This window comes from Eimeria tenella, genomic scaffold, assembly GCF_000499545.2.
Source record: "Eimeria tenella Houghton genomic scaffold, Eth_scaff41, whole genome shotgun sequence".
NCBI lineage: Eukaryota > Apicomplexa > Conoidasida > Eucoccidiorida > Eimeriidae > Eimeria > Eimeria tenella.
Genome location: NW_013543345.1, coordinates 233,827 through 259,734, shown reverse-complemented (window position 1 = coordinate 259,734; position 25,908 = coordinate 233,827). Strand labels below are relative to the sequence as shown.

Below are 25,908 nucleotides of genomic sequence, written 5' to 3'. Positions count from 1 at the left end.
GGGAAATGTTCAACAGAAGGACAACTTTGTAGTTTTCAGTTTCAAAGAGGGCTCACGACAAGCCTGGACAAGGGCTGAGTGAACACAACAAAGTGTGTGGTAAGTAAAGGAAGTGTTGCGCTTGTATGTGAGGCACCCAAAATGCAAGCCATCCGCGGAGGGCCTCTAAGAAACGCATCTGTTGCTAGCGACTAGAGCTTTAACGGAACTTGACAATAGTTGGGCGGAAACGAGCGTAAGGAGAGTAACTGGCCTCTTCATCTTATCCCGTAAAAAGGCGTAGAGCGAAAAGCCCAAGACAATGAGTGACCATGCGGCTTCTCCCAGCGACCTCCCGCGTAGTCCCGATGACGGTACCAGTCAGGAAGCCATTCCTTATTTGGAGCGCGGGGTCTATTCGGAGGTTCTTAACATTCAGAAATCCCAAATTCTCCAAGTGAGATGCTCCAGCCGTTGTCTGCAAGTGATCCTTTAGTCTAATAGGTCCAAAACAACGGCGTTTGAGGGAGACAATAAAGGAGACAGTGTCTTTCGCCCGTCTGTTAAAATTATTGGACCGCACAGCTCTCCGACTGGCTTCCATGCACGAGCATACGGTATATGCAGAGTCTCGGGTCCTAGGATTAGGAGCCTGGGACTCCAAGGTATACCCGTGGGCTCCTTGTTGTTGTAACAGGCATCTATGGGTCCACCAGAGGAGGCGTGGGAACGTGATACTGTCTGTATCGCCCCGCTTCCTGCCAGAACTTTCCAGTCTACAGCCACATCTTTCAGAGGTTTGTGCTGCGCTCGCTGCTTAACGCTGACTTGCGCCTAGCAAGCTCATTCTAGCTGAGCATTCCTAGCCTCAGTAGGAAAAAGATCAGGAGTAAAATCGTCTTGGCATCCAAAGCAAGACACCGTCGTTTCTGTGACACGAAACCTATGACGTTAGTGTGCTAAAATAAGCAAACTGAGACGGTGAGAGTGTCTGCCCCTCTAGGAGAATGCTTTAAAATTCACTTGCTCGTTTTCAGGCCTTTCCGAGCCCCCACCTTTTGATACTGTCCCTGTTGAGCCAAAAGTGGTGGCAGCGAAGTTTCACGCTCCTAATAGTGCTCCTCGAAGGGTTACGGTGGAACGTAGACGAAGAGCGTATGAGGCATACAGCATAGAAGAGTTATTACTCAAGCGTGGAATCAACTACAGCGACCCAACATTTGAAGCAAAGAGCTGGTTAGCAAGATACAAGCAGTAGAAAACGTGAAAACCCTGATAGTAACCTAATGTGCCATCAGTGAGACGCAATTGGCGCGGGAAAACAACAGTTGGAAGCTTTTGTAGTCGGTGCTTTTCAGGCTGCCGCTAGAGCCATTCGATGATACAACCTTTGACGACCGTTCTCCACAAGAGTGGATGGCCCTTTGCACAGGTGCAGACAGGGAGTTTCTGCCTCTGTCTGCGAAGGTATGAAACCACTTCAACAAGGAAGCTCTCACTAGTAGGACTGCGCTCCAATAGGCCATCGGAGCTGCAGGTCTCTCTACAATTGAAGATGTCTATTGCAGGGATTACATGAACTCTTTCCTTAAGAATCAATGCCATGGAAATCAACGCACTTTATACGAACATTTTGCGTGGTAAATTGAAGCTGCCGCTGAATGTGACTGTGTCGACAGGGGCTTCGCCGAGATGGCAAAAACTGCAGATGGGAGCCTTGCCGCGTATATGCCTTCGATGATGCCACTAGCAGGTTCCATGTCCAATGGTGCGATGGAAGCACGGCTGAGTTGCTAAGAATTGAGTTGGTGTTCAAGGTATGATACACAACTAGGCCCTCGGTTTGCTCTGAAAAGGTACGGCTTGTTTCAAGAGCTGCATTCTCCTTTTCTTGCCGATGAGCCGATCAGCAGATGAGTGTGCTTTTTGCAGAGCGAAGACCCAGTCAAGTTTGCGGACAGACTACAGGCAGCTCATAAGTCAAGGTCAGTTTTACAGTTCGCATCTGCATTTTCTGCTTTGTGCTACGCGTTGTTCTCAATAAAGCCCAAGGTGGACGCAGGCACGAACTCCAACGTAACTTTACATTGTTTTTCCTAATGCTTCACAGGGCAGCTGCAGAGAGTCTTATCCAGTACAATTACTACATTGACAACATGCCTACGAGTGACGTTCCTGGATTAGGTGAGCTGCTCGCTGGGCTTTTCTGGGCATCATCGCTTCGAAATCGGCTATGCGTTGACAGGTTTAACATGGAGACATTTGGCCTGTTTTGTTCACAAAAATAGGGACTTTCCAGGTTTTTCCTTGCAGACGAAGTTCAATACAAACGCGTTTTGGACAAGGCTCTGAGCTGCCCAAGGACCCGCGGCTGCAAAACAGCAACAGTAGATTGTCTGTTAAAGGAAGTCAACAGCTGCTTCGCCAGAGCAATGAACAAAATCGCCTTCGACATATTTCTGGACAGAAGCAAGGACAAACGGTTACGAACAGACCTCCAGTTACCACCTGTCCCTAAGCCACCACCACCAGCGTGGTAAGGGCAAATGATGTGGAGTAAAAATGAGTTAAGCAACTCGCACTACACTTACAATGGAAGTTAAGTTGATTTCCTTTGCATAGATATGCTGGTATGGACAGTAGAATTCACTGTGCCAATGACAAGCAGCCAGCGCGCTTGCACAGCTGAAACAGGATGGTCCCATGCTTCCGCTTTGCCTGTATACAGGTATGCCTTGGTCAGCGTGCCAGCGTATGACTTTTCCAAAGCGTTTGCTTCCTTTTGCTCGACTTCACTTTACGTGAAAAACGAAGTAATACGGGCGATGGTCGGAATCCGTGAAGAATGTGTTCACGTGTTGGGAAAACGCATTTTTAACACATCATTTACAAAAGTACGACGCAGCCATCTGTGCCTCTCAATATGAAATGTTTCATTTCAAATGTCCTGACTCCATGAAAACACACGATTCTAGGCGTTGCAGTGTACTGATATGCCACGACTTTCTGTTCAGGCTGTAAAGCTGGATGAATTTCGCCAATTGCAGCGGGCAGCAATAAGCCAAGTACGTGCCACCAGTTCGTCGATGCGCTCCAAGAGGAACTCAGGGGACTCGTGAGGCGCCCCAGTAATTGTCCAGCGCACTGTTTTGTCTTGGTGTTCGATTTATTGACACAGGCTACATACGTTTTGCAAGAGGTGTGGACTTCCAAACTGCACCAAATAATAGAGTCAAACCTGCGTCATGTTGGTAAAGGGTGGTTCAATATCTATGAGTTCAACAAGGAAACATACGAATACGGGAAGATCAAACGGATGCTAATCTTGACCCGACTTTTGATGCGAGATGCACTTCGGTAAGAAATTCGGCGTTGCAAAGCTTTGATGTCTCCTGCTTCAGCAAAGATGCCACTGATTGTGACACTTTATTTTCCACCTATTGGAAAACTATGATGACAACATATCGCTAACGACATCTGTAGAGCTCTCAGGGAGATGACAGCGAGATCAATAGAAGACTTTGTGGAGTTATTTCGATCATCGACGCCCGATAGAGTGGAAATCACGTCTTTGTCCAGCGTAAAAAATGTGTATGAGGAATCGCGAATCAAGGCTCTAAGCCGCGAGCTCTCATGGAGAGGTCTCTTCTTCGTTGATATCACTCGCTCGCCTGACGGCACTCAGTTTATGTTGACGCCTAAGCCAGAAGCATTTGCGGAAGCTGCAGATGAATTCTTTGACAGAGGGCAAGTTTAACAGAGTGTAAAACGTTTCTCAGGACACTCGATGCCTTAAAGATTCACGTGAGTTCTCTGCCATTTTTCCACCCCTTATGCCTTCAGGATTACGAGAATGGCTGATATTCCTCAACCTGAAACGATAGTACTTCCACACCTTTTTAAAAGCCAGCAGAAACACATTGCCGCTCCATTTGCTTTGGAAGAAGTTTCAGTGCAGGTGAGTCCTCCAACACAGCCTGGTTTTTGTTCCGGGTATTTGGCGAAGTTACAGTGCCTTCCTGGAGCTTGCCATTTTTGTGGGCTTTGTGGTGCCTCATCAAGGTTTTTCGTTCATTTTGCAGCAGTAACTATATCAGATTCAGATTGGCAGAAGAAAAACTGAGGAATATTATTCTTCTGGAAGGATTTTCTGTGCCGTCGACGTACTAATTTGCCACTCCTCTATGCTCACACCTGCAGGGGAGCAAGCAGACTATTTTGACGCTTATAGAATCGCATACTCCTCATTTGAAGCAGCTGGTAGACCAATTTGAGCCTTTCGTTGACATCCTGTCCCTCTCGTCAGAAGACGTTGTAGCCGAGACGGAGCAACGAGCTGCAGTAGGTAGCGTGGCTGAAGCATTCAAGCAGGCCATTCTGGGATACCATGAGGTACGTATCATGCGCGTCTAGTGTGGAAACAAGCAGTGCGCTTTGAACATGCAATGGAGCTGAGAGCTCTTTATTTTTGCCGCGGTTGGGCTGCCTCACCGAAGTACTGGAATTCTTCTTTGGCATGGGAGTGGCTGCCTTACTATTTGCAGAGAATTGAACAAATAGAGGAGCAAATCCCCTCTTCAGTTCTAGTCGGAGTGTTCTGTGTTGGTTGTGAGGACATAAAAAGCAGCTTGAAAGCAACAGTTCGGGGCGTTACACAGCTGCTACTGGATGTCCTAGCAAAACGGTAATGCTCGGTACCAAGATGCTCTGGTTTGCTAAATACAATCCTCAGATTACACCTAAAAGAAAAACAACGATGGCCACTCCCATAGCAAGCTTTCACCTGAGAAAGCTCTTCAGCTGCTCATCTGTATGACGAGAACGTTTGAGACTGCTGCGTGCCGCTTACCTCAGCTTTCGTGAGCAGTGCACGCAAACTTTGGAAGAATTCAGAAAAATCTCTATCATTTTGAAGCAGCAGCCACCGGGAATCGACGAACTCACCGAGCTACGGGAATTCATGGACGATACCCCGGCAAAGCTGGAGGCTCTCGCAGTCGACATCAAATCAGCACTGCATATGTTCGACGTGCTTGAAACCTTCAAATATAGAGTGAGGGTTATAAATGAGTTGAAACAATTTTGAAAGGCTAGACAGCAAGCAAGGACCTCACATCAGCATCATTGACGCAGCTGCTGTAGATCACTCACGGGAAAACTTTTGCGTGTGTCACATGCTTCTAGTACAGCTTCTTGTTGAAGATCACAACTTGCGATGGAAGCTCTACGCATCTCCTGCGGAGATTCTTGAGCTCTCAAACGAAGTAGCAACATCTCTTATCAAGGACAGAGCTCGTTTTCTGGATGACATGCTGGCCCAACAGGTGAAAGAGTCAGCTTTTGTTTAATACTCCCTTCAGTATTCCCCCTAAAATATAAATTTGATGGTACTTCCTTTCCATAATGGCGCACTGCATATAGATGCAGCATTTCCAAATTACTCATCCGGCCGCAGCACAAATCGATTCTTCTGCCGGTTGCGTGTTCGCCCATACAGTGCGAATTCGCAGCCACTATTGTTGACATCGCTGATGTCGTAGCTGGATTCGCCAATTTCACGGATACATCAAAGCTGGCAGAGGTATACGATAGCGTTCTCGCCGTTGGAGAGAGGATTGACTTCAGTATTCAGCAAGCTAAAGTGTTTAACCACAGAGAACGGCTTTTTGGGAGAGAAGTGACGGACTATACGTCGTTGATAAAGATTCAAAAGGTTTGTGGACAAACATGCTAAAATTGGTTCCTGCTGGCGTTTACCAGAGTAAATCTAGATTGCTCGCTCAATAGGCTTTGAACCTGTATACAGGAATTTGAGCCGTTCTCTACCCTTTGGCGAACTGCGTACCAGTGGAGTGTCATGCGAGACTCAATTTTCACTGCTTCCTTCGCACGCTTGGACGGAGCACAAATAGAAAAGCAGGTGCAGTATACGTAGCATTGTACTATGAATATCTAACATTTGGCAATCGCTACTAAAATTTTGCGTGGTGCCGTGCGCGGTATCAACTTGCCGACACCGGGGGTGCCACACTGCTCGGTAGGCACTTTCATGTGGCGTGCCTGCGCAGGTATATGGTGGTATAAAGGCTCTTCGCCGAGTGGAAAAGGTCCTGCAAGAGCGCAACCTTCTCGCAGTGTTAGCCAAAGCCTCCGGCGTCATGAGCGAGCTTGCCGAGTTCAAGCCGCTGGTCCCTATCATTGTTTCCTTGAGGAATGAGGGGATGCGTGAGAGGCACTGGAATAAAGTAGGTTTGTTTTCTCTGATGCAGCACAGCAAGCCTCTCAGTGGTTTTGGATTCACTGTTTAGGGGCAAGATGACGCTTACTGTCAAACTCGTAAAGCATCTGCTACACTTCTTCTCCTGGATTCACAGCTGTTCGAACGTATTGGAGAACCACAACTGGACGAAGGGACTACCCTCACCTTAAACTCCTTATTGGACAAGGGTATCGCGAGCTGCACGGATTTTGTCGTGGAGCTTGGGGAGCTAGCTACTAAAGAAAGCTATCTTGAGAAGGTGAGCGCGTGCACACGATTTAAAAACTGAGCGGATTCCTGTACCTAATATGTGCCGTCAAAATAAATTAAGGCTGAATTATCCCTTAAAATTGTGGACGGCGATATGAGAAATGGAAATATGAATGCATTGCTCCTACTTTTGATAGGCTCTACAAACCATGAAGGCCGAATGGGAGCAAATCAAATTTGATTTTCCAGAGACATACAAGGACACAGATACTTACATTTTGAAAGGTACAGACGAAATCGTGGCTTTGCTTGACGAGCACATTATGACTACGCAAGGACTGCAGTTTTCGATTTACAAGAAGCCTCTGGAAAAGGACATTGAAGAGTGGGCCAATCTCATAATGACGGTCAGTGTCACAACGTTGTAGTTCCAAGACCTTGACTTCAACACTTCAGAGCTTGAAGGCCAAACTAGTAACTGCGTGAAGAGATTGTCTACGAGCTCAGGCATCTGAAACCTTAGACGAATGGCTCAAGTGTCAAAGAGCCTGGCTATATCTGCAACCAATCTTCCACTCGCCCGATATACCGAAACAACTCCCAGCAGAAACAAAGCGGTAAAAAAAAAGACAATATTCAGCTGCAGATGCGAAATGAGAACGTAAAGCGCACAGTTTTCACGATGCATGAGGCCCTCAAGCTGAATACTGAGGGATCTGTTCTGTTCAAAGTTCAGGTTCTTCACTGTGGACACTGCCTGGAGGGTTTTGATGCGACACACGTACGAAGAGCCCCAGGTGCTGGCTGCGTGTTCAACCCCTGGTTTGGCGGATAAACTTCGCGAAAACAACAGGCTCTTGGAGAGAGTGCAGAAAGAACTCCAGTCGTATCTTGAGCTTAAGCGCAGTCAGTTCGCTCGCTTCTACTTTCTTTCGAACGATGAATTGTTGGAGATTTTGTCGGAATCGACAGATCCGCTAAAGGTCCAAGCGTTCCTATGCAAAGTCTTTGAGAACATAAATGAACTGGAATTCAACTCAGACCTTGTGGCCACTGCCATGTTTTCTGCCGAAGGTAAGCTGGGTTTGCACACATACAGTCTGAGTCCGCTACTTTAAAAAGGGGCGATAAGACTCACAATTGGCATTCTTACTGAATGCACAGGCGAGAAAATGGCATTTGTCAAAGATCTCGCAACTGCCGGTAGGAGCGTAGAGATTTGGATGAGAGATTTGGAGCAGATTATGAAGCTTTCCGTTAAAAACGCACTCCATCAAGCAATAACGGACTACACCAAATGCGAGCGAACAACGTGGGTTACAAAACATGCTGGGCAATGTGTGCTGAACGGTAGCCAGGTCCACTGGACCGCCTTAGTTGAAGATGCCATTCAAACCGGGCAGCTTAAAAGCCTCATGGAAGCTCGCACAAGGCAGCTACTAGACCTGGTAAGAGTACACCGCAAGGCCAGCCATCAACTTTTGTGCCACTCATAGTGCCGTTGGGAATACGACCGCGTGAATGGAATGCAGCCAACCACTATGTTGGAAACTCCTTGTTGGCGGCTTCCACGATCTTGTTTAAGCAAAGCATTCCAGCAAACGAGAAACTATTGTTCTTTCTAGGCAAAGCGTTTGCAATGTAAATTACATGAAATGGTCCGTTTTTAAATCTGCTCTTATGCAGGTCGCACTTGTTCGAAAGGGACTTAACTCGATGCAGAGCATCACCATTGGGGCTCTTATCGTAATTGACGTCCACGCCAAAGACATCGTGCAGCGTCTTTGGGACGAAGAGGTGTCCAGCGTGGAAGCGTTTGAATGGATTGCCCAATTGAGATACTATTGGAGAGATGAAAACTGCTGGACCCAGTGTGTGCAGACTGACTTCCCGTATGGCAACGAGTACCTTGGAAATACTTCACGGTTGGTGATCACTCCACTAACGGACATGGCGTATATGACGTTGATGGGGGCTCAACAGCTTAACCTCGGTAGGCGTATAGCCCGCACCCAACTGTTTTTGTACTCTTCTTGCCACAGAAACACTAAGTCAACAGATCTACATTTTCCCTGTTTCGAGCAAACGCTCATTATTTTGCTTGAGTGCGGATTGTGCTGCAGGCGGGTCACTGGCAGGCCCTGCAGGAACCGGAAAGACAGAAACCACGAAGGACTTGGCGAAAGCTTTGGCAACCCAGTGTGTCGTTTTTAACTGCTCCGAAATGATGGACTACATCATGATAGCAAAGTTTTTCAAAGGATTGGTTTCTTCAGGAGCATGGTGTTGTTTTGATGAATTCAACCGAATCAATGTGGAGGTTAGTACTAGGTCCAGCAGAATTCCGGTTCAGCGTGCAACGCTTTTGCAACGCAGCCAATGTTTCAGCCAGGACTGTGCCACTTCATGTCTAATTGGAAGGGCCACTGCTATGCTGCCTTGTTCACTTTGCTCTATAGGTATTGTCTGTTATTGCGCAACAACTGATTGTGCTGTTTGGAGCGAAAAACCAACTTCAAGGCTACGATACGACGTTGGAGATTGATTTTGAGGATTCGCGCATAGTGGTGGAGCCTATATTCAACGTGTTTATCACCATGAACCCTGGGTACGCCGGAAGAACGGAGCTTCCGGATAACCTCAAATGCCTCTTCAGGCCTATGGCCATGATGGTAAGGCAGTGACGCTTCGCTAATGCCGATGGGCTACACAGAACTTAGCATGGCAACGATAAGTCTTGGACCCCAAAAGTGTTGCTAGGAAGGGCTAGGATATTGTTTTCTTGGCTTGACCGCCTTTCGCAAACGATAACACTTTTGGCCTCAGGTACCAGATTACTCGATGATCGCTGAAATTATGCTTTATAGCTTTGGTTTCGATCAAGCCAGGGAATTGGCAACAAAAATGGTTGCAACGTTCAAATTATCATCAGAGCAATTGTCATCTCAAGATCATTACGACTACGGCATGAGAGCGGTTCGATCAGTCATCAATGCAGCGGGGGCATTAAAAAGAAAATGCAGCAATATGGACGAACAGCAAATTCTACTTCAAGCACTCAAAGATGTGAACGTCCCGAAGTTCCTGTCCCACGATCTTCCGCTGTTTGAAAATATTCTTGCTGATCTGTTCCCTGGCATCGAAATACCCCGCTCTGACAACCAGCTCCTTCAAGAAGCACTTGCACTTCAGTCGGAGGTGCTGCGGCTGCAACCGGTTGAAGCCTTTATGCTGAAAGTGATGCAACTTTACGACACAGTTCAGGTTCGTCATGGCATCATGCTTGTGGGCCCTACAGGAGGGGGCAAGACAAGCAGCTACAGGCTGCTAGCTGCCGCCATGAGCGACCTACATAAGGTCCCCGGATTCGCCAAGGTGCGCTCAGCTCTTTAACTCATCTACTCTGAGCAAGTCAAGCATAAATTGTCTTGGCCACACGCTCCTAAGTATGAGTTCAAAAGCAACGGTTCTTCCTACCGCTTCTTATGTACAGGTGCATGTCGACGTGTTGAACCCGAAGTCCGTGACTATTGGGCAGCTTTACGGATGTTTTAATGAAACAACCCATGAATGGACAGATGGCTTGGCAGCGGCACTCATTCGCCACTCAATTCGTGACACTTCTCCCGATCAGCATTGGATCATGTTTGATGGTCCAGTTGACGCCCTGTGGATTGAAAGCATGAATTCTGTCTTGGATGACAACAAAAAACTATGTCTCAACTCCGGAGAAATTATTGCTCTAACGCCAAGAATGGTAATAATGTTTGAGGTGAGAATTATCCACATAACTTTTTAGTAGGCGAACCCAAAAAATCCCCACAGTGCTGGTTGTTAGGCTCGATTTAACTATGATAGCCGAGTACATGTGTGGCCTTAGGTCGAAGACCTATCCGTAGCATCTCCTGCAACAGTTAGTCGCTGTGGAATGGTGTATATGGAGCCAGACGTCCTTGGTTTTCGGCCACTTGTTGCTTCTTGGCTAAAGGGGCTTCCTCCAACATTCAAAGATACACATAAAACACTTATTGAAGAACTGTGCGATAACATAATCGCTGGAGCGACTGTTTTCATCAGAAAGCAATGCAAGGAGGTCATCAGGACGGTGAACTCTAGCCTCTGCGCGTCTTGTCTCCGAATGCTGGGCTCCATTTGCTCGCGCTATCGCCCAGTAGACAAGCCAGCCGATGGTGAACAAGGAGATGTGCTGCTTTCGCGTCTTCCTGCGGCCTTTATTTTCAGCTTTGTTTGGTCATTTGGGGTCGCAGTAGATGGTAAGCTGAATGCCCGCTTATCTGAGAGCCCGTTGGCTAGAAGACACAGTTGAGCAGCAGAGCGGAATATAACTGATGTGCGATGCCCCTATGAACCTTCTATTAGGCCCGAGCAGAAAGAAGATTGACGACTGGCTTCAAAACAGAGTGCGAGAGCTTGGGTTTGATATTGATCTTCCAGCGGCAGACTCGAGCTTTTTCGACTTTTGCTACGATATCAACAGCCATCGGTGGACCCACTGGGAAGACACAGCATCATCATTCATAGTACCAAAGGGCGCGACGTACGAGAATATCGTAGTCCCAACATTAGACTCCATCCGTCTGTCTTACTCGATCAGTACGTTGCTTCTAAACGGGCATCCTGTCATCTGCCCAGGGCCTACTGGAACTGGGAAGACTGTCGTTTTGACGGAGCTTCTCTTACTCTCTTTACCGGAAAATTTCGAAGCACATCTCATGAGTTTTTCTGCGCATACGCGCGTTAACCAGGTGCAGGTAGGTTTGGAGTTCGAAAAGCGCGAATAATTTGAACAACATTTGTAGTTTCGGTCCAGTAGTCCACTTGCCGCCCTTTGATGTGATTGGTAGCAATGAGCTTCAAGAGGAGCAGGCATCCCCTAGTTTTACGCTGTACTGCAGGATCTGCTAGAAGCAAAATTGGAGAAGAGGCGAAGAGGAGTCTATGGCCCAGCCGCCGGCAAAACATGCATATTCTTTATTGACGACTTAAACATGCCACGGAAAGAAGAATTCGGAGCTCAGCCTCCACTGGAACTTTTAAGGCAGTGGTAAGCGAAGAGTCACTACCGGAACGACCCAAAGCCAGCCGCTTCAAGCTTCCATTCAGTTTACGTCTCAAAGGGACATTTTCTTCCTATTTGCTGCCATGAGGCTTGTTCAGGTTCGATCACAAAGGCTGGTACGACCGCAAGGCTCTTGCTTTCCAGGAAGTTGTGGATGTTGCCATGGTTGCTGCCATGGGCCCACCAGGAGGAGGAAGAAACGAAATATCTGCACGCTTGTTGAGACACTACTGCGTCCTAGCTTTCAACGAGCTCCAAAGAACTTCCATTGCAAAAATTTTCCAGACATTAAACAAGTATTGCTTCCAGCAATTTTCTCAGAATATTCAGGTACGTTGAACATATTTCACAGCTGGACGAAATTTTCTGCCCCAACTGCTCTTGACCGCTGAATACTTTTCCGCACGGAGGACGCGGAAACTACGAAAGAAAATGACAGCATGAAGCTGAAAGATTTCCGCTGTGAGGCCACCATTGGCTCATATGACTTCATGACTGTGTCTCAAAATTGAATTCAGGCCCTCACAGACCCACTGGTATTCGCAACTATTGATCTCTATGCGGAGGTCACCAAAGCATTGCTTCCAACCCCAATGAAATCTCACTACACTTTCAACATGCGTGAAATGTGGAAGGTTTTTCAAGGACTTTCATTCCTCTCGCCCAAGGTAGTAAATGAACCACCGGCGGTGAGTAGAGCATTACGTTCTGCAATTCTTGTGGAGGTAATGCGCAGGCTAGGATCGTCTAACCATATGATAGCCTGGTCTGCGTGCGCAGTGGTTTATTTCAAGGCATGTCAGCTTCTACAAGCCTTTGATGTGGTGCAATGTGTCTATGTTGCTGCACTGAGGGAGCACCTTAAGAAATGTTTTGGTGGCATGCCCACGGCCATAAAGTTAAGGCGCTCTCACGTTGTCTTGACCCTGCCAAAAAGTACCAAACGATAAAGGAATTCTTCTTATCCCGAAATTAAGGCAAAAGAACTGGGATGTTTCAGGTTGTTCGGTGCTGGATTCATGAAGCTTGCCGCGTGTTCTGCGACCGCCTAGTTGACGACGAGGATAGAAGGTGGTTCCACGAGCTTCTCCAACAGCAAGCCAAGCAAACGTTCGGTGTTGATTTTACAAACACGAAAGAAATTTCATCTATGATATTCGCCGACTTCGTGCAGCATTCGTCAGACAGACATTACTTGGTTAGCCTAGGATCAACTTAGCAGTGTAAAAACAGATATTTTTTCGATCACCCTTGTATTGGTCTTTTTAGTGAATTCACCCGAGTACGTGAATGGGCTTTTTCTGAGCTACAAAAGCACGTGCCTGCATGTCCTTCATATGTTGGCATAGGAGGTAGCTTCTGCTGAAAAGCTCAAGCGCGTAGTCGAAGACTACCTTCAGGACTACAACAACACCTTTTCAGTTCCAATGCAACTCGTGATGTTTGGAGATGCCTGCGGTCATGTGACACGGATCTGCCGTGTACTTCGGCAACCATCAGGGCACGCTCTTCTCCTGGGAGTAAGAGGCTCAGGACGCCAATCGCTCAGTCGCCTCGCTGCCTTCATCATGGAGACGGAATGCTTCCAAATCGACGCATCGAAAGGTTCTCCACAATAAATATTGCACCAACCGTGCGGGAGTTTTGATTGCACACAGTCATAAGCTGTGAACAATAAGTGCCTGCAAGCGCAGAGGGCCGCATGTATTTTGCCAAAACTTTTCTGTCTGCCCCAATAGGTTACGGAATTTCAGAATGGAGAGACGACTTGAAGACGTGCTTTATGAAATCTGGCTTGGAGGACAAAGTGCAAACATTTCTGTTCTGTGATTCTCAAGTTCTGGAAGAAACTATGTTAGAGGACATCAACAGCGCTTTAAATTATGGAGATGCTCCCAATATATACAAAAAGGAAGACAACGAGGAAATCATGAAGGTTTGCAGGTAAGGTGCCTTTTGTCAACATTATCTTAAGCATTATTGCCACCCACTCGGTCGCGCCGCATGTAGGTGCGTGCTGGCTAGTTGTTTCATATCACAATTCTTGTATGCTTCTTCAGGGCATACTGCAAGCAGCTTGGCATGGCCCCAACAAAGGGAAACGTTTTCAATGCCTACGTAAAAAAGGTCAAAGCAAACCTTCACATGATTCTGGCCATGAGCCCATTGGGAGTGCAGTTTCGCACATGGCTGAGAATGTTCCCGTCTTTCACCAATTGCTGCACTATCAACTGGTTTTCTGAGGTGGGGCGTTGCCCTTCTTAACGCAGCGGCACCTATACAGAGTGAAGACCCAATTCCTATTAGAATGAGGAAAAGAAGAGTGCCTTCAGCTGCGTGCAGAGGTGATAGCTTGCTTATAGATGATTCACCGTTTGTCTCTGTCCTGTGTGCTGCTCAACCCTGCTTGCAGTGGCCAGCAGAAGCTCTAGTATCCGTTGCGCACATGCAAATGGAGAAAAGCGATGTGGTAGTCCAGTCGTATGAACAGGTTCTCAATGTGCTGCAAGCAATGCACAGTGGAGTTCAAAGCACTGCTGCACGATACAGGGAGGAGCTTGGTCGGACTATGTATGCAACCCCCACGACGTTCTTGGAAATGCTGTCAGCTTTCCTGCAACTCGTCCAAGCCAAGCAAGTTGACTTGGTCACTATTCAAGATAGATTTGAAAAGGGCCTGGGGAAGCTTGAAGAGACTTCCAAGCAAGTGGCAGCGATGCAGGCTCAGCTCCAAGAACTCCAGCCAGTCTTACAAGCTACGTCAGAAGAGGTGGGCTTGCTATGGATAGCCAAACAGCTAGCTTAATTGTCACCAAAAGTACATAAATTAAGTTTGTCGCCCATATATTGGGCCACAACATGCCTAGAGTGAGTCGAGCGGTGCGAAAAGCCTGTTGGTAGTGTTAAAAGTGCTATGAAGCGTCTGCGACAGAGGAGCCTAGCAGCAAAGCGATTGCAAATGAAATTACAGGTAGAAAGGACAATGATTCAAATCCAAAAGGATCATGCAATTGCGGATGAGACAAAAAAAATCGTTGCACATGATGAAGCAGCTGCTTCAAAAAAAGCAAGTGAAACTCAAGCTCTTAAAGACGATGCCCAGCGTGATCTAGACGAAGCACTTCCAGCACTCGAAGAAGCTGTGGAGTGCGTTAAAAAGTTAAAATCAGACCATATACGGGAGGTGAAGGCACTGACAAAGCCGCCATCAGGTGTCATTCTCACGATGGAAGCTGTATGCATCATGTTTGGAGTAAGCGAAAAAGCAAATAAAGCACTACCACCTTTATTGAATCTGGCACGAAACGTCCGTTCACGTTTTTCTTCTAATTTTGACCACTGTATGAAATTCTAGGTTCCTCCCGTGAAAAAACCTGATCCTTCGAGACCCGGAGTAAAAATTGAGGATTATTGGGAATCTGCTCAACATAGGCTTTTGAGGGACCCAAAGAAGCTTCTTGAAGACCTCCTAAAGTATGACAAGGTCAGTTAAACCGAATACAACACGCTTTCTGTGGATACTGCTTGAAAATTACAACCATCTGTAGCCTAACACGTACCATCATTTCGTCCCAGTGTGGTGCTAAACATTTACTCTCTCATGTGTCTTCGGCCCCTGGCGACCAGGATAACATCCCGGAATCTATCATTTCAACAATCAGCCCCTACATTGAGAGAACCGACTTTGACCCAGCAGCTATCCGCAAAGCATCTGTTGCATGCGAGGCTATTTGCATGTGGGTACGCGCGATGTTCAAGTACTACAATGTCGCAAAGATTGTGGAGCCAAAGCGAGTCAAATTGCGGCAGGCCGAATCTGAGCTGCTCGCCACTACAGAGAATCTAGAGAAAACGAAGGCTAGGCTTAAGGAAGTAGAGGATAAAATTGAACGTCTTGCGAGCGACTTCGCTCTTGCTGTTGAGAAAAAGGTGATGCAAAAAGGCCGCGAAAAGATGGCTTTCAGCTTAATGAAGGACTGAAATTTCTCCACAAGCAGAGACAAAGAAACACGCAGCCACGGTGGATCTCAAGTCTTTTTCAACCCTTAACAACCACTTGCCTTCGCTGTGGCGATGCAGGAGCAACTTACCAAAGAGATTCAGAGCTGTCAGAAGAAAATACAGAGAGCCGAACCTCTCTTACTCGGCCTCGAAGATGAGAGACAGCGCTGGGGAGAGCAGGCTCGCCTTTCAAAGGAACTTTACAGCTACATTTCAGGTTGGGCATTTGAATAGAGGGAGAGGTAGCTTCGACATAAGCAGTAGGAGGACACGCAAGCACATCAAGTATACTTCTGGTTTCTCCGCTTAGGCCACGGCCTCATCAATGCTGGAATGTTAACTTACGCCGGGCCATTCACAGCTACTTTTCGTGATGAGCTAAAGGCGCAATGGTCGGAGCTATTGCGCCTGCACCAACTACCCTTCCAGGCATCATGCGGCCTCAAGCAATTTCTTGGTATGTCACTTTATAGATTTATTAGGGCTGCCACCTGCGTCTCATCCTTTTGCAAAAAAAGTGTCTCTCTTTGTTTAATATGAGCTGTACAGGTGACCCCGTGACTATTAGGCAATGGATTGCTTGGGGCTTGCCGAATGATGAAGTGTCTATCCAAAATGGTATCATTATGGATCGCGCCAGAAGGTGGCCCCTAATGATTGACCCTCAAGTGGGCAGAAACAGTCCGCAAAAAATGTAGAGTATCAGTGAATAAGTAGTAATGTCCTGAGTGTACAAATGCTGCACATACTCGTACAAACCCATTATAGAATGAGGGAAGCTGTGCTCGTTCGTTCGTACCAGAGCCAGGCAAACCGTTTCATCAAGAGAAGTGCTAGGGCCACTGAAATTGGCTTTGAAGTTTTTAAATTGTCTGATGCGGCATTTTTGCGGGAACTGGAGCTATCTATCCAGCTTGGAAAGTGGGTTCTTATAGAAAATGTTTCAGAAACTTTGGATCCAGCCCTCGACCCGGTCCTTCTCCAGCAGAAGACGAAGAGTGGCTCAGGTAAAATTCAAGGTGGTACTAACTCACGCATGACACAAACGAAAGATTGTGGTATCGCATGCAACTTTATTGCATATAAGACAGTAATGGGTGCTCTGCGTTGAAGGCTACTGCATTCGGCTTGGCGAGAAACCAATTCCTTGGGGGCCCTCCTTTAAACTTTTCATGACGACAAAGCTCCCTAATCCAAAGTTCTCTGTGGACACCTTTGTCAAGACAACGGTCATTAATTTCGCAATCACCCCAGAAGGTTGGTTTGAGACTACTCTTCAGCCCTCACTAAGTGGCAACACACTCAGAAAACCCTTGTCACCTTAGCAGCTCCCCAAGCTTCTGGAAATACAAAGCGAACATTTGCACTAACGAATGCATTTTTTTTATTAAGGGCTAGAGGACCAAATGCTAGGCCTTGTTGTGACCAAGGAAGCACCCCAGCTAGAAGAAAGAAAAGCTGCTTTGGCACAAAGCAACGCTGACATGCGCCGAGAACTCAAAGACCTTCAAGACAAAATTCTTCAGGTTATGTCGCAGTCTCAAGGAAACATCTTGGATGATGAAGTTTTGCTCAATACTTTAGGTGCATCGAAGCAGACTTCTGAAGAGATCCAAGAGAAAGTTCAAGAAGCGGAAGCAACTGAGCGCGAGATTGACGAAGCAAGGTATGCCTTTCAGATTTGATCTCTTATGCTCAAATGCGCTTCCCAGGCAACAAAGCTGAGCGGTTTCCATTTCCTCGTTTCCTTATATTTCCACTTAGGCAGTGCTACAGGAAAGTTGCGGTGCGCTGTAGCCAACTCTTCTTCTGCCTCGTTGAACTAGCAGGCATCGAGCCAATGTATCAATACTCCCAGCAGTGGTTCCAGAACTTGATTTCCCTTGGTATAAGCGAGGTTAGTTTTTTCTAAGTAGCTCGAGGCTTGAAAAGTTTGTTTGGTGTTAAGCAAGACTCGTAGAATAACACACGTTTGCTCCTTGGGAAGTTTAGTTTGTGTGAGTGAGTAGCTTTAGAACGCCACTCGAGCATTGTTGGTTGCCACGCGGTCCTACCCTCCTAGCCAGTTGCTTTAACACGTCCATTCATTAAATATCGAGGGCACAACATTTGTGTCCGTGCTTTTTTGAAGGCCGCACCAACCCCAAATGTCGAGCAGCGCACGCAGTTGCTCGTGGACCATCTTTCCTACTTGGTGTACCAAAATGTGTCTAGGTCACTTTTCGTCCGGCATAAGCTCTTGTTTGCTTTTGCTCTCAGCTTGCGAGTGAGTTTTTCTACGCCTGGAAAGCTTAGCATACCCGATGTATATTTGGAAAGCTGTGCACTATCAAGCTGCAAAACCACGAGATGAGTAAAAGAGGGTTCGCTCCAGTAGCTTGTCGTGTCAAGAGCATGTCTGATTAGCCCGTAAATTCTTTGCCTGAGCAGGTGCAAGCTAAAACCCCAGTAGATCCTGCAGAGCTGCGCTTTCTACTGACGGGAACCGTAGCAGCATCAAGCAACACGCCAAATCCTACTTCGTGGCTTACAGAAAAGCAGTGGCAAGCACTGAGCCAGCTTTCTCATCTGCGCGCGTTTGAGGGGCTGGCTAGCACATTTCAAGAGGAGGAGGAAGGGTTTCGAAGAATTTCTGACTCCCTTCGAGCAGATCAAGAGCCACTGCCTGGCCGTTGGAAATGTCTGAATTCCATTCAGGTAGGAAACTGAAGGCTGATTCCTGCATAGGAACGTTCAACTCATTTTTCAAGCAACTTTCTTTGTAGTAATGGCTATTTTATGCTGAGCTGCAAGACTGTGTCCGATTACTGTTGCATTTTCAAGAAAATGTGCATCCTCCGGATTCTTCGCATGGATTCTTTGACCGCTGCTGCAAGCAGCTATATTGAGTCGGAACTCGGATCCCGCTTTTTGGAGCCCCCCCCGTTTGACCTAGCTCAGTGCTATAAAGACTCCACATCCCAGACGCCGTTGATCTTCATTTTGTCGCAAGGGTCCGATCCCATATCTGAGCTTCTTAGTTTTGCAAAAGATATGAAGATGAGCAGGCGATTTGAATCAATATCACTGGGTAAGACGTCTGCACAAGCTGCTCGCAAAGGGCCCCATACATGTCGGCTGCGTAAGAAGCGGTTAGCCCAAACGTTGTAGCAGTTGCCATGACCTTCTGGTAGCTTCAATACTCATGTGCTCAAACAGGACAGGGCCAGGGCCCAAAAGCTGCAAAGCTTATTGAGGAAGGATGTAACAGGGGTGGGTGGGTACTTCTTCAAAATTGTCATCTTGCCGCTTCGTGGATGAGTGAGCTTGAGAGGATTTGCGAGCAGTGGAACCCCGAGGAAATTCATCGTGATTTCAGGTAAGCCATACCACAGCAAGAATTGAATAAAGGTTCCCTGTGTCACCAAAGCTGCAGTTTTGACTTTAAATCGCCTTCCTTTTCGGTTTAAGTTGACCTTCAAATGTTTAGGAGTTTTAGAGGGCACTTAAGTTTCCGTGCGTTACTTCAGACTCTGGTTGACATCCATGCCATCCTCATCCTTTCCTGTATCCGTCCTTCAAGTCGGTGTTAAAATGACAAATGAGCCACCAAAGGGTCTCAAGGCAAACTTGCAGCGTCTCTTCGCTGGAATTGACAACCGGCAGCTCAATGCTACACAGCAGCCTACGCAGTTCAAAAGGCTGTATTTTGCGCTTTGCTTTTTTCATGCGATAGTGACGGTGAGTGCACGCTGTCGGCGATTGGGCGTTTGCTTGCTCTCTTTGAAGCTACATTGCATATATTATCCTGTTTGTTGTCATGAGAACCTGATATTTGCTCCTCAAGGGCATTCTCACGCTTTATGTATTTGCGAAATAATAAAAGTAATGAACTCTTTGACCCATAGGAACGCCGGCGCTTTGGACCGATAGGATGGAACATTTACTACGAATTCACTCAAGATGACCTGGTTGTATGCCAGAGGCAGCTTAGAATATTCATGGATGCCAGCGAGAAGATTCCCTTCAAGGTGTGGCACAAGCGCTCAGCAAAATCGTGTTTCACAACTAAAGCCCAAGCTCATTCTAGAAGCTCTATTGTATCCATGGAATTCCCAGCAAGACAAAACCAATCATTTTATGGCTTTTGACCTGCAGGTTTTGCGTTTCCTTGGTGCCCAAATAAATTACGGAGGCCGTGTCACTGATGCCAACGACAAGAGACTCATTGACGTGATTGCAGATACTTACGTGAACGAAAGGCTTATTATCGAGGTGATGCTTCGTTTTACTTTACAAAGCTAAAACTCCCTGGTGCAGGGTGCCTGACGACTCAGAACTTATCCCAAACCATTTGCCATTCTCTTAGTTTGCTTGCCTCCTTAGGGAGCTGCTTATAAATTTTCAAAGTCGGGTATCTACTACTGCCCAGAGGAAGGAGATCTTGAGGGCTTTCAAAAGTATATTCAGTCACTGCCTTCAATTGACCAACCAGAGGTTTTTGGCCTCCACGAAAATGCAAACATCAACTGCGCCCAGATGGAAGGCAAGGTAAGCCGCAGAGTTCGCAGTTGGAGAGCTGCATGATTGGGTTTGGGGATAAAGGGAATGGTTTTACTACAAACCAAAGACTTCCAATTCTGAGCTTGTTGCTTTTTGTGCTGCTGATGCTCCTCACGGTCATGATGCTTAGGAGTTACTTGATGGCATACTATCAATGGCACCAAGAAGCAGTTCGGCGGGATCAACATCTCGCGAGTCGGCAGTATCTGACGTTGCTAGCTACGTACAAAGTATAATACCAGATCTATTCGACGTAGAATTTATTCAGCAAAAATATCCTACTCGTTACGATGAATCCATGAACACAGTTGTTGTGCAAGAGTCGATCAGGTCAGTGAAACCGGTACACATTGTCAGCATAACGTATGGCCCGGAGTAGAAGCCGTTATTTTTGCGATTATTGAGCTTATTGGAATGAATCTTAGAGGGACACAGAAGTGGGGCACTGATGAAGGCTGAAAAGCCACCTTCAGGGCTTTTACTGGCGGCGCAGTACTGAATTGCAACCGTGTCTGTATGATCTATATGACACCCAGATATAATGGCTTGCTGGCAATCATAAATAAGACAATAAAGGATCTCCGTTTGGCGATTCGCGGGCAAATAGTGATGACGGAGGAACTAGAAAAGGTTGCTGCAGCTCTCTTTGACAATCAGGTAGGTACAAAACAGCAAACGAGTTCTGGTGGTATCCAGCAGTATGCACCAGCCAGAAAAGCAGGCCAAATCCTGCAGCGTAGGGCCACACTCTAGTTAGTTTGTACTGAACGAAAGCTTAGTCGAAAAGGTTGGACCAGTGCCCTTCATGGTGACTGCGCAGGTCCCCAAAGTGTGGTCTGATAGAGGCTTTGTTTCGATGAAGCCTCTGGGCTCCTGGCTAAAGGATTTAACAGCAAGACTTTCTTTTCTCCGGTCTTGGATTGACCAAGGACCACCTCAGTGCTTTTGGATGGCCGGTCTTTTCTTTCCCCAGGTAAGAAAACTCGCTGCCCTTTATCTGGTCAGCAAAGTTTCTGAAATGGTAAGCCGCCGTACCTTGAGATGAATAACGCAAAAAAGTTGATTTTCACGAGCGTCTTTCATTGCACGCAGGCATTCTTGACTGGCGTGCTCCAAAACTATGCACGGAAATACCGCGTTGCTGTTGATAGGCTTTCTTTTGCATTTACTATTTTAAAAGACAAAGATGACTCATCCATCAAGCAGGCTCCAGAGGATGGCTGTTTTGTTCACGGTATTCTTTTGGAGGGCTGTCGTTGGGACTCTGAGATGAACACGCTGGTAGGCAGCATTTCGTTTGCTTTCACATCTTCGTGTCTCGTCCAAGCCATACCCGTTTTTATTTGGGTGCTCGCAGAGGAAACTTCCCTTCCGGGCAGTTAGCGCAACGCTTCATTACTGACCTTGGCTTTTGCATCAAGAAGTGCGAAGCCTTTTTATATGTTTCTGTCCAGGTTTCTTCGCGTCCAAAAATCCTCTTTGAAGAGCTTCCAGTGCTTTGGTTCCTTCCTCAAGAAGATCGCGTGCAGGAATCTACGTCCATATATATGTGCCCTTTATACAAGGTGCCCAGTAGAAAGGGAACTCTCTCGACAACCGGGCATTCGACGAACTACATCACCAGTATTGAGCTTCCATGTGTTGATCCCCCTGACGTGCCAATAAAGGCTGGCGTAGCTGCACTTCTTGCGCTTCAGGACTAAAAGCTTAGCTGCTTTTGAAACGAAGCTGCTGTTAGTCCAGGCAGTTCTGGCTCATGTCGGTCATTAGAAACGAAGAACAACAAAGTGCTGATATACTGACACACTTCAGCGGCAGCATGCGGAACACGTATAGTGCGCTCGAAAGTTCCAAATCGGAAGAAAAAACGTAATTGGGGATTTGCCTAGCAGCTTGACTGATTCTCAATTACCTGCTACCATGGCTACGGAACTTCATCCAGAGATGGCACATATATGCAAAGTACGACTGCAGCTCAGTAGCATTGAAGTAGCCCTTTTCGAGCGAATAGCTAATCTGCATGGTTCTTGTCAAGTTGCAGTGATGATTCTGCAAAAGTGAGATGGCACATCTAGCGACAAAGCCATGAGCTGCGCAAATTAGATTAATTGAATGGGTCAAAGAGTACGCACCACGTGCCAAAAGCACAGGCATGCAACTGGATATGTTCAATGCAAACACCCACGGCAATTAAGTCACCACGTGCTGGCCAACCGCAACGGTCACGGGTGATGAGAAATGCCGGACACTGAGGTATATCAAGCTGTACATTCCTTGTGTCAAATTTGTATTTCTCATGCTTGCGCACCGCAAGTTGTCTACTATTATGCCTTGGAAGCCGTTCATCTAAAGGCCCAGCCAGAGTTCCTTTAATTGAGCGGGTTCTGCAGTTTTGTTCCGTCAGCCAAGCAGAAACCCTTTAAAATAATCTAGCAAAGCAAAATGGCACCTCTCCTGCGCAAACAGCAGCACAGCAGTAGTTCAGACTCACTACTCCCTCTTTTTCTGCGGCATAGGGCTAAAACTACAGTATGATGAAAGCGAAATGGACCTTCCTCGTTCCCAAAATGGAGCTTTAAAGTATTGAGCCCAGATCACTTCGGCTGCTGCAAAAGTATGGGCAGCGTAATGCTAGGAAGTCTGAATTACCGATGTTGAAAGTGATTTTGCTACTCATCGCTACACGTCGTTCCCCGTCAGCTTGATTAAACAGTCGCATTTGCACATGAAGCATTCGCACAACCTCCGAACACTGCCCGCCATCCTCAGTGCTTTGATGACGCTAAAATAGGCCAACGTCATTTTGAAACTGTAATACCGGAATTCAGTATGCTTCCGCAGTTAGGAGGGTGCAGTTATGGAATTTCTTTTGCGAAACTGTACGTGGAATTCGCTTAGCAATACATAAGCACCAACTGCCCTGGCACATCAGAGGTGCACTGCGGCTACCTCCTTCGTTCAGAACCTTCTAGTTTGCTCCACAACAGAGAAACCGCATTACTTGACAAGCAAGCATGCCTCTCCCGTTTGCCCTCATTCATAATAGGATAGTCAGTACTACATCGCCGAGCACCCAGTTCGGAATGCTCACCCGTACACATACCCGCAGATGCGGCGTACTGATTATTTGCAGCAACCTCGTAGAGCTGATATGAAGAGCGAAACTGATGTTATGAATGGATGAAGTCTCCTTTGAGAGCTCCCTACTACATAGTTTCTCAATTATGCCATGAAGCGCGCTTGTCGTTTTGGGCATTTTGGACGAACCTAATTAAACAGTCGCTTCGTGGGCTCAGGTGGTCAGCTTGAAACGTCCGACACTAAGAGAGGCCACGCAACTTCCTTAGCCACAGCTTGACTTCACCCAACCGCCATGGAGGCCACCCGTTCGCCGGGGATCTTAAAAGGAGAACGTCGGCATAATTTTTCAAGCAAGACTTTATATCTCCATAAAGCAAATAATCAAACACACCAGCCGGAGCGCCGTCTACTGGCAAGACAACTTAAGGCAGGTTGCCGCATGCCTTGCATGCGGGTTGCTGTCCTCAAACGGCTCCTCCTAAACGTCAAACTGAGCTTTTCTTGGGCCAGTTTGTGGACTATTGGTCATTTTTGTATGATAAGATGCAGCAAATTACTAAAAGTCGGGATAGAACTGCCCTCTGGCGGCAGAACTGCTCTCGAGGGACTGTTGTGCCCAAGACAGTCCTGCGACACCACAAAAGTGGCCCTGGGCCGCATTCCGTAATACGCAAAGTTATTGCGTTACCCATAATTCGAAGTAATAGGCATTTATGAGTAAGTTCAGAGCCTAGAGGCTCTGCTCCCGCATGGCTCACGTTACGTTTCGCCAGAAGGCGACACCTCGTAGTGCCCACGCCTCAAAAAAAAATTGCTTATGGTGCCTAGACTTCTTATTTCAGGAAGTAGCAAGCAACTGCATTTATTGTGGCTTCCCTGAAGGGACAGGAATTTCGGAACTCAGCCATTTTCGCGTTGTAATGACGTGGCGCTATCCGCGCATGCGCTTTGGCTGGGCCAAGGACTTTACGCCCAACGCCGTTGTGCGGCTCTTCGTGTCCTACTAGATGTCAGTTTTCTAGGAGAGGACTGTTTGAAGTGAGCTGAAAAAGCTAATTACACACCTTCAATGTACTGTAGCTGCACGTGACGCAAGTGACCCGTGGCAGTCTAATGCAGCATTCCCCTTTGAAGCATGCTCGGATGCAAGGCAGTATTCGAAATCAATCTAGACACTATTTCACAAAGCCATTTTATCGTTCCTGAAAAGGAACTACACGCGGTTTCGTGAACCCTTGAACAGCACAAAACCATGGTTACTTTGGCTCTAGGATAGCTGCCGTACTGCGAAGTGCTTTGATCATATTTGCCTACAGCCACGCTTACCGATATTTGCTTAGTCTACCAAAGCAAGCAATGTTAGGGAAACGCCACTTTTGAAACTGCACTGTTTCTGAACTCGAGCGCAGCCTCAATGGCCGCAGTTTCGAGCAGCATGTACCCCTAGCTAGTCGCAGGTTCACTCATCCTTCGTCGTACTGGATACAGGCGGCAAGCTACTTAAGCACTTCTGCTACGGCTTTTCTAGAAGAAGGAAGACCATTGACTTGTATTCCATACATAACGCTTCGCTTCACAGGCTTCAACAGACTAATGAACAGATATTGAAACCATGGCAGAGTCATCGCCAGCTTCTAATCAGGGGTTTGGAGGGTCAAGTCGTGCAGCAAAACGACAAAGACGAAGGTCTGGTGGTTTGTCACCGAGAGAAACGATGCCCACTGTAGACCGACAGGCCCTTGACTCACAAGCAGCGCCACAACCTGCAACACCAGGCGTCCGCACTCGGCGCCTCGCAGCTTCGGAAAGGGATCATCTTCGGCAGCTAGGGCAGACTGAAGTGCTGCCTCAGGATCTGCGTACGCAACGGCGTTCCACTCGCCGTCTCTTGCAGTTAAGCAAGCGCCAGTCGCCTGCAGCTTCGTCAAATGATCCTGGAAATCCACGCCAAGCACTGGCCAATGAGCCTTGTTCAGAAGAACACTCTTTGCCAGAACAGTGGAGACCTGAATCTTCTGCTGGTGCGCGCGAGGAAGGTAGGTCAACAAGGGTCTCGAGGAGGCCAAGGCGAAAGCCTGGAGGCGCAGGAGGTTCGTCTGGATGCACACGAGGATCAAATATGTTAGCAGGTCAAGCGGGCCCTCAAGAATCACCGTGCGCCCGTCTTGATGCCTGCGAGAGCTCCGAAGGAGCTCAATTTTCTGCGTTAGAGTGCAATCGCCTTCCAGTCTATGAGAAATTGTGGGCTGGAGAGGAGGAGAGAAAGAGGCAACTGCTTCTACTTTTATATAAGGCTCGCTCTGATCTTCTTGAGCCATTTTTCGACATTTTTTCTCAGCATCAATTAGGGGAAACAAATACTCATGAGATCTGCACGCCAGGACCAATAGGTCTCCCACAAGCTTCTGAGGAGCCAAGCGTTTGGCACAGAGATCCGTATGGAGGCACCTCATCCTTGCGCGTTTTCAGTGGGACTGCGTACCTCTCGCACAAGCATGTGGCTGCACTGTCTCACACAGCTTCTGGTGTGTAATTAATTGCTGTTTTTTGCTCATGCATGGCCTACCATGCTCAGTGATAGAGGACGTGCGTTAGTAAGAGCAGCAATAGTTTTGCTCATGCATGGCCTACCATGCTCAGTCATAGAGTACACGCGTTAGGAAGAGCTGCAATAGATGAGCGCATGGTGGCAACTTCTTGATTGTGATTCTGCGTTTCAGACCTGCATGCAGTGCTGCAGTCACCGACAGTGGCA

General features: G+C 47.2%; 7 protein-coding genes across 7 annotated transcripts; 6 read left to right on the top strand and 1 right to left on the bottom strand.

Moving 5' to 3' along the window:
* Positions 1-301: 301 nt before the first annotated feature.
* ETH_00022710 (uncharacterized protein) lies at positions 302-1,452 on the top strand (the record flags this gene model as incomplete). Its single annotated transcript, XM_013376888.1, has 4 exons — positions 302-436; positions 677-776; positions 1,017-1,215; positions 1,338-1,452. The coding sequence occupies 4 exons, from the start codon at positions 302-304 to the stop codon at positions 1,450-1,452; spliced, it is 549 nt and encodes a 182-aa protein (XP_013232342.1).
* A 626-nt stretch (positions 1,453-2,078) lies between these two features.
* On the top strand, positions 2,079-4,392 carry ETH_00022705 (uncharacterized protein; the record flags this gene model as incomplete). The annotated part of the gene is made up of 5 exons (XM_013376887.1): positions 2,079-2,163; positions 2,293-2,515; positions 3,034-3,336; positions 3,823-3,937; positions 4,180-4,392. The coding sequence occupies 5 exons, from the start codon at positions 2,079-2,081 to the stop codon at positions 4,390-4,392; spliced, it is 939 nt and encodes a 312-aa protein (XP_013232341.1).
* Positions 4,393-4,424: 32 nt separating this feature from the next.
* On the top strand, positions 4,425-7,566 carry ETH_00022700 (Dynein heavy chain 1, axonemal, related; the record flags this gene model as incomplete). Its single annotated transcript, XM_013376886.1, has 8 exons — positions 4,425-4,663; positions 4,834-5,032; positions 5,169-5,303; positions 5,477-5,692; positions 6,048-6,167; positions 6,288-6,497; positions 6,646-6,855; positions 7,180-7,566. The coding sequence occupies 8 exons, from the start codon at positions 4,425-4,427 to the stop codon at positions 7,564-7,566; spliced, it is 1,716 nt and encodes a 571-aa protein (XP_013232340.1).
* A 54-nt stretch (positions 7,567-7,620) lies between these two features.
* ETH_00022695 (Dynein heavy chain 1, axonemal, related, related) lies at positions 7,621-14,334 on the top strand (the record flags this gene model as incomplete). Its single annotated transcript, XM_013376885.1, has 16 exons — positions 7,621-7,896; positions 8,135-8,441; positions 8,572-8,768; positions 8,908-9,120; positions 9,275-9,823; positions 9,942-10,220; positions 10,329-10,722; positions 10,829-11,220; positions 11,365-11,513; positions 11,627-11,858; positions 12,047-12,217; positions 12,529-12,726; positions 12,878-13,133; positions 13,268-13,472; positions 13,589-13,772; positions 13,942-14,334. 16 exons carry the CDS (start codon positions 7,621-7,623, stop codon positions 14,332-14,334), a joined length of 4,395 nt encoding a protein of 1,464 aa, XP_013232339.1.
* A 177-nt stretch (positions 14,335-14,511) lies between these two features.
* ETH_00022690 (uncharacterized protein) lies at positions 14,512-15,509 on the top strand (the record flags this gene model as incomplete). Its single annotated transcript, XM_013376884.1, has 3 exons — positions 14,512-14,781; positions 14,884-15,012; positions 15,156-15,509. 3 exons carry the CDS (start codon positions 14,512-14,514, stop codon positions 15,507-15,509), a joined length of 753 nt encoding a protein of 250 aa, XP_013232338.1.
* A 354-nt stretch (positions 15,510-15,863) lies between these two features.
* Positions 15,864-21,775, top strand: ETH_00022685 (Dynein heavy chain 3, axonemal, related; the record flags this gene model as incomplete). The annotated part of the gene is made up of 19 exons (XM_013376883.1): positions 15,864-15,987; positions 16,080-16,198; positions 16,333-16,537; positions 16,644-16,787; positions 16,923-17,196; positions 17,295-17,427; positions 17,662-17,796; positions 17,961-18,227; positions 18,354-18,600; positions 18,729-18,888; positions 19,040-19,250; positions 19,418-19,540; positions 19,668-19,784; positions 19,896-20,060; positions 20,203-20,402; positions 20,609-20,729; positions 20,893-21,045; positions 21,165-21,353; positions 21,527-21,775. The coding sequence occupies 19 exons, from the start codon at positions 15,864-15,866 to the stop codon at positions 21,773-21,775; spliced, it is 3,336 nt and encodes a 1,111-aa protein (XP_013232337.1).
* Positions 21,776-24,787: 3,012 nt separating this feature from the next.
* On the bottom strand, positions 24,788-25,606 carry ETH_00022680 (uncharacterized protein; the record flags this gene model as incomplete). The annotated part of the gene is made up of 1 exon (XM_013376882.1): positions 24,788-25,606. The coding sequence occupies one exon, from the start codon at positions 25,604-25,606 to the stop codon at positions 24,788-24,790; it is 819 nt and encodes a 272-aa protein (XP_013232336.1).
* Positions 25,607-25,908: the final 302 nt, after the last annotated feature.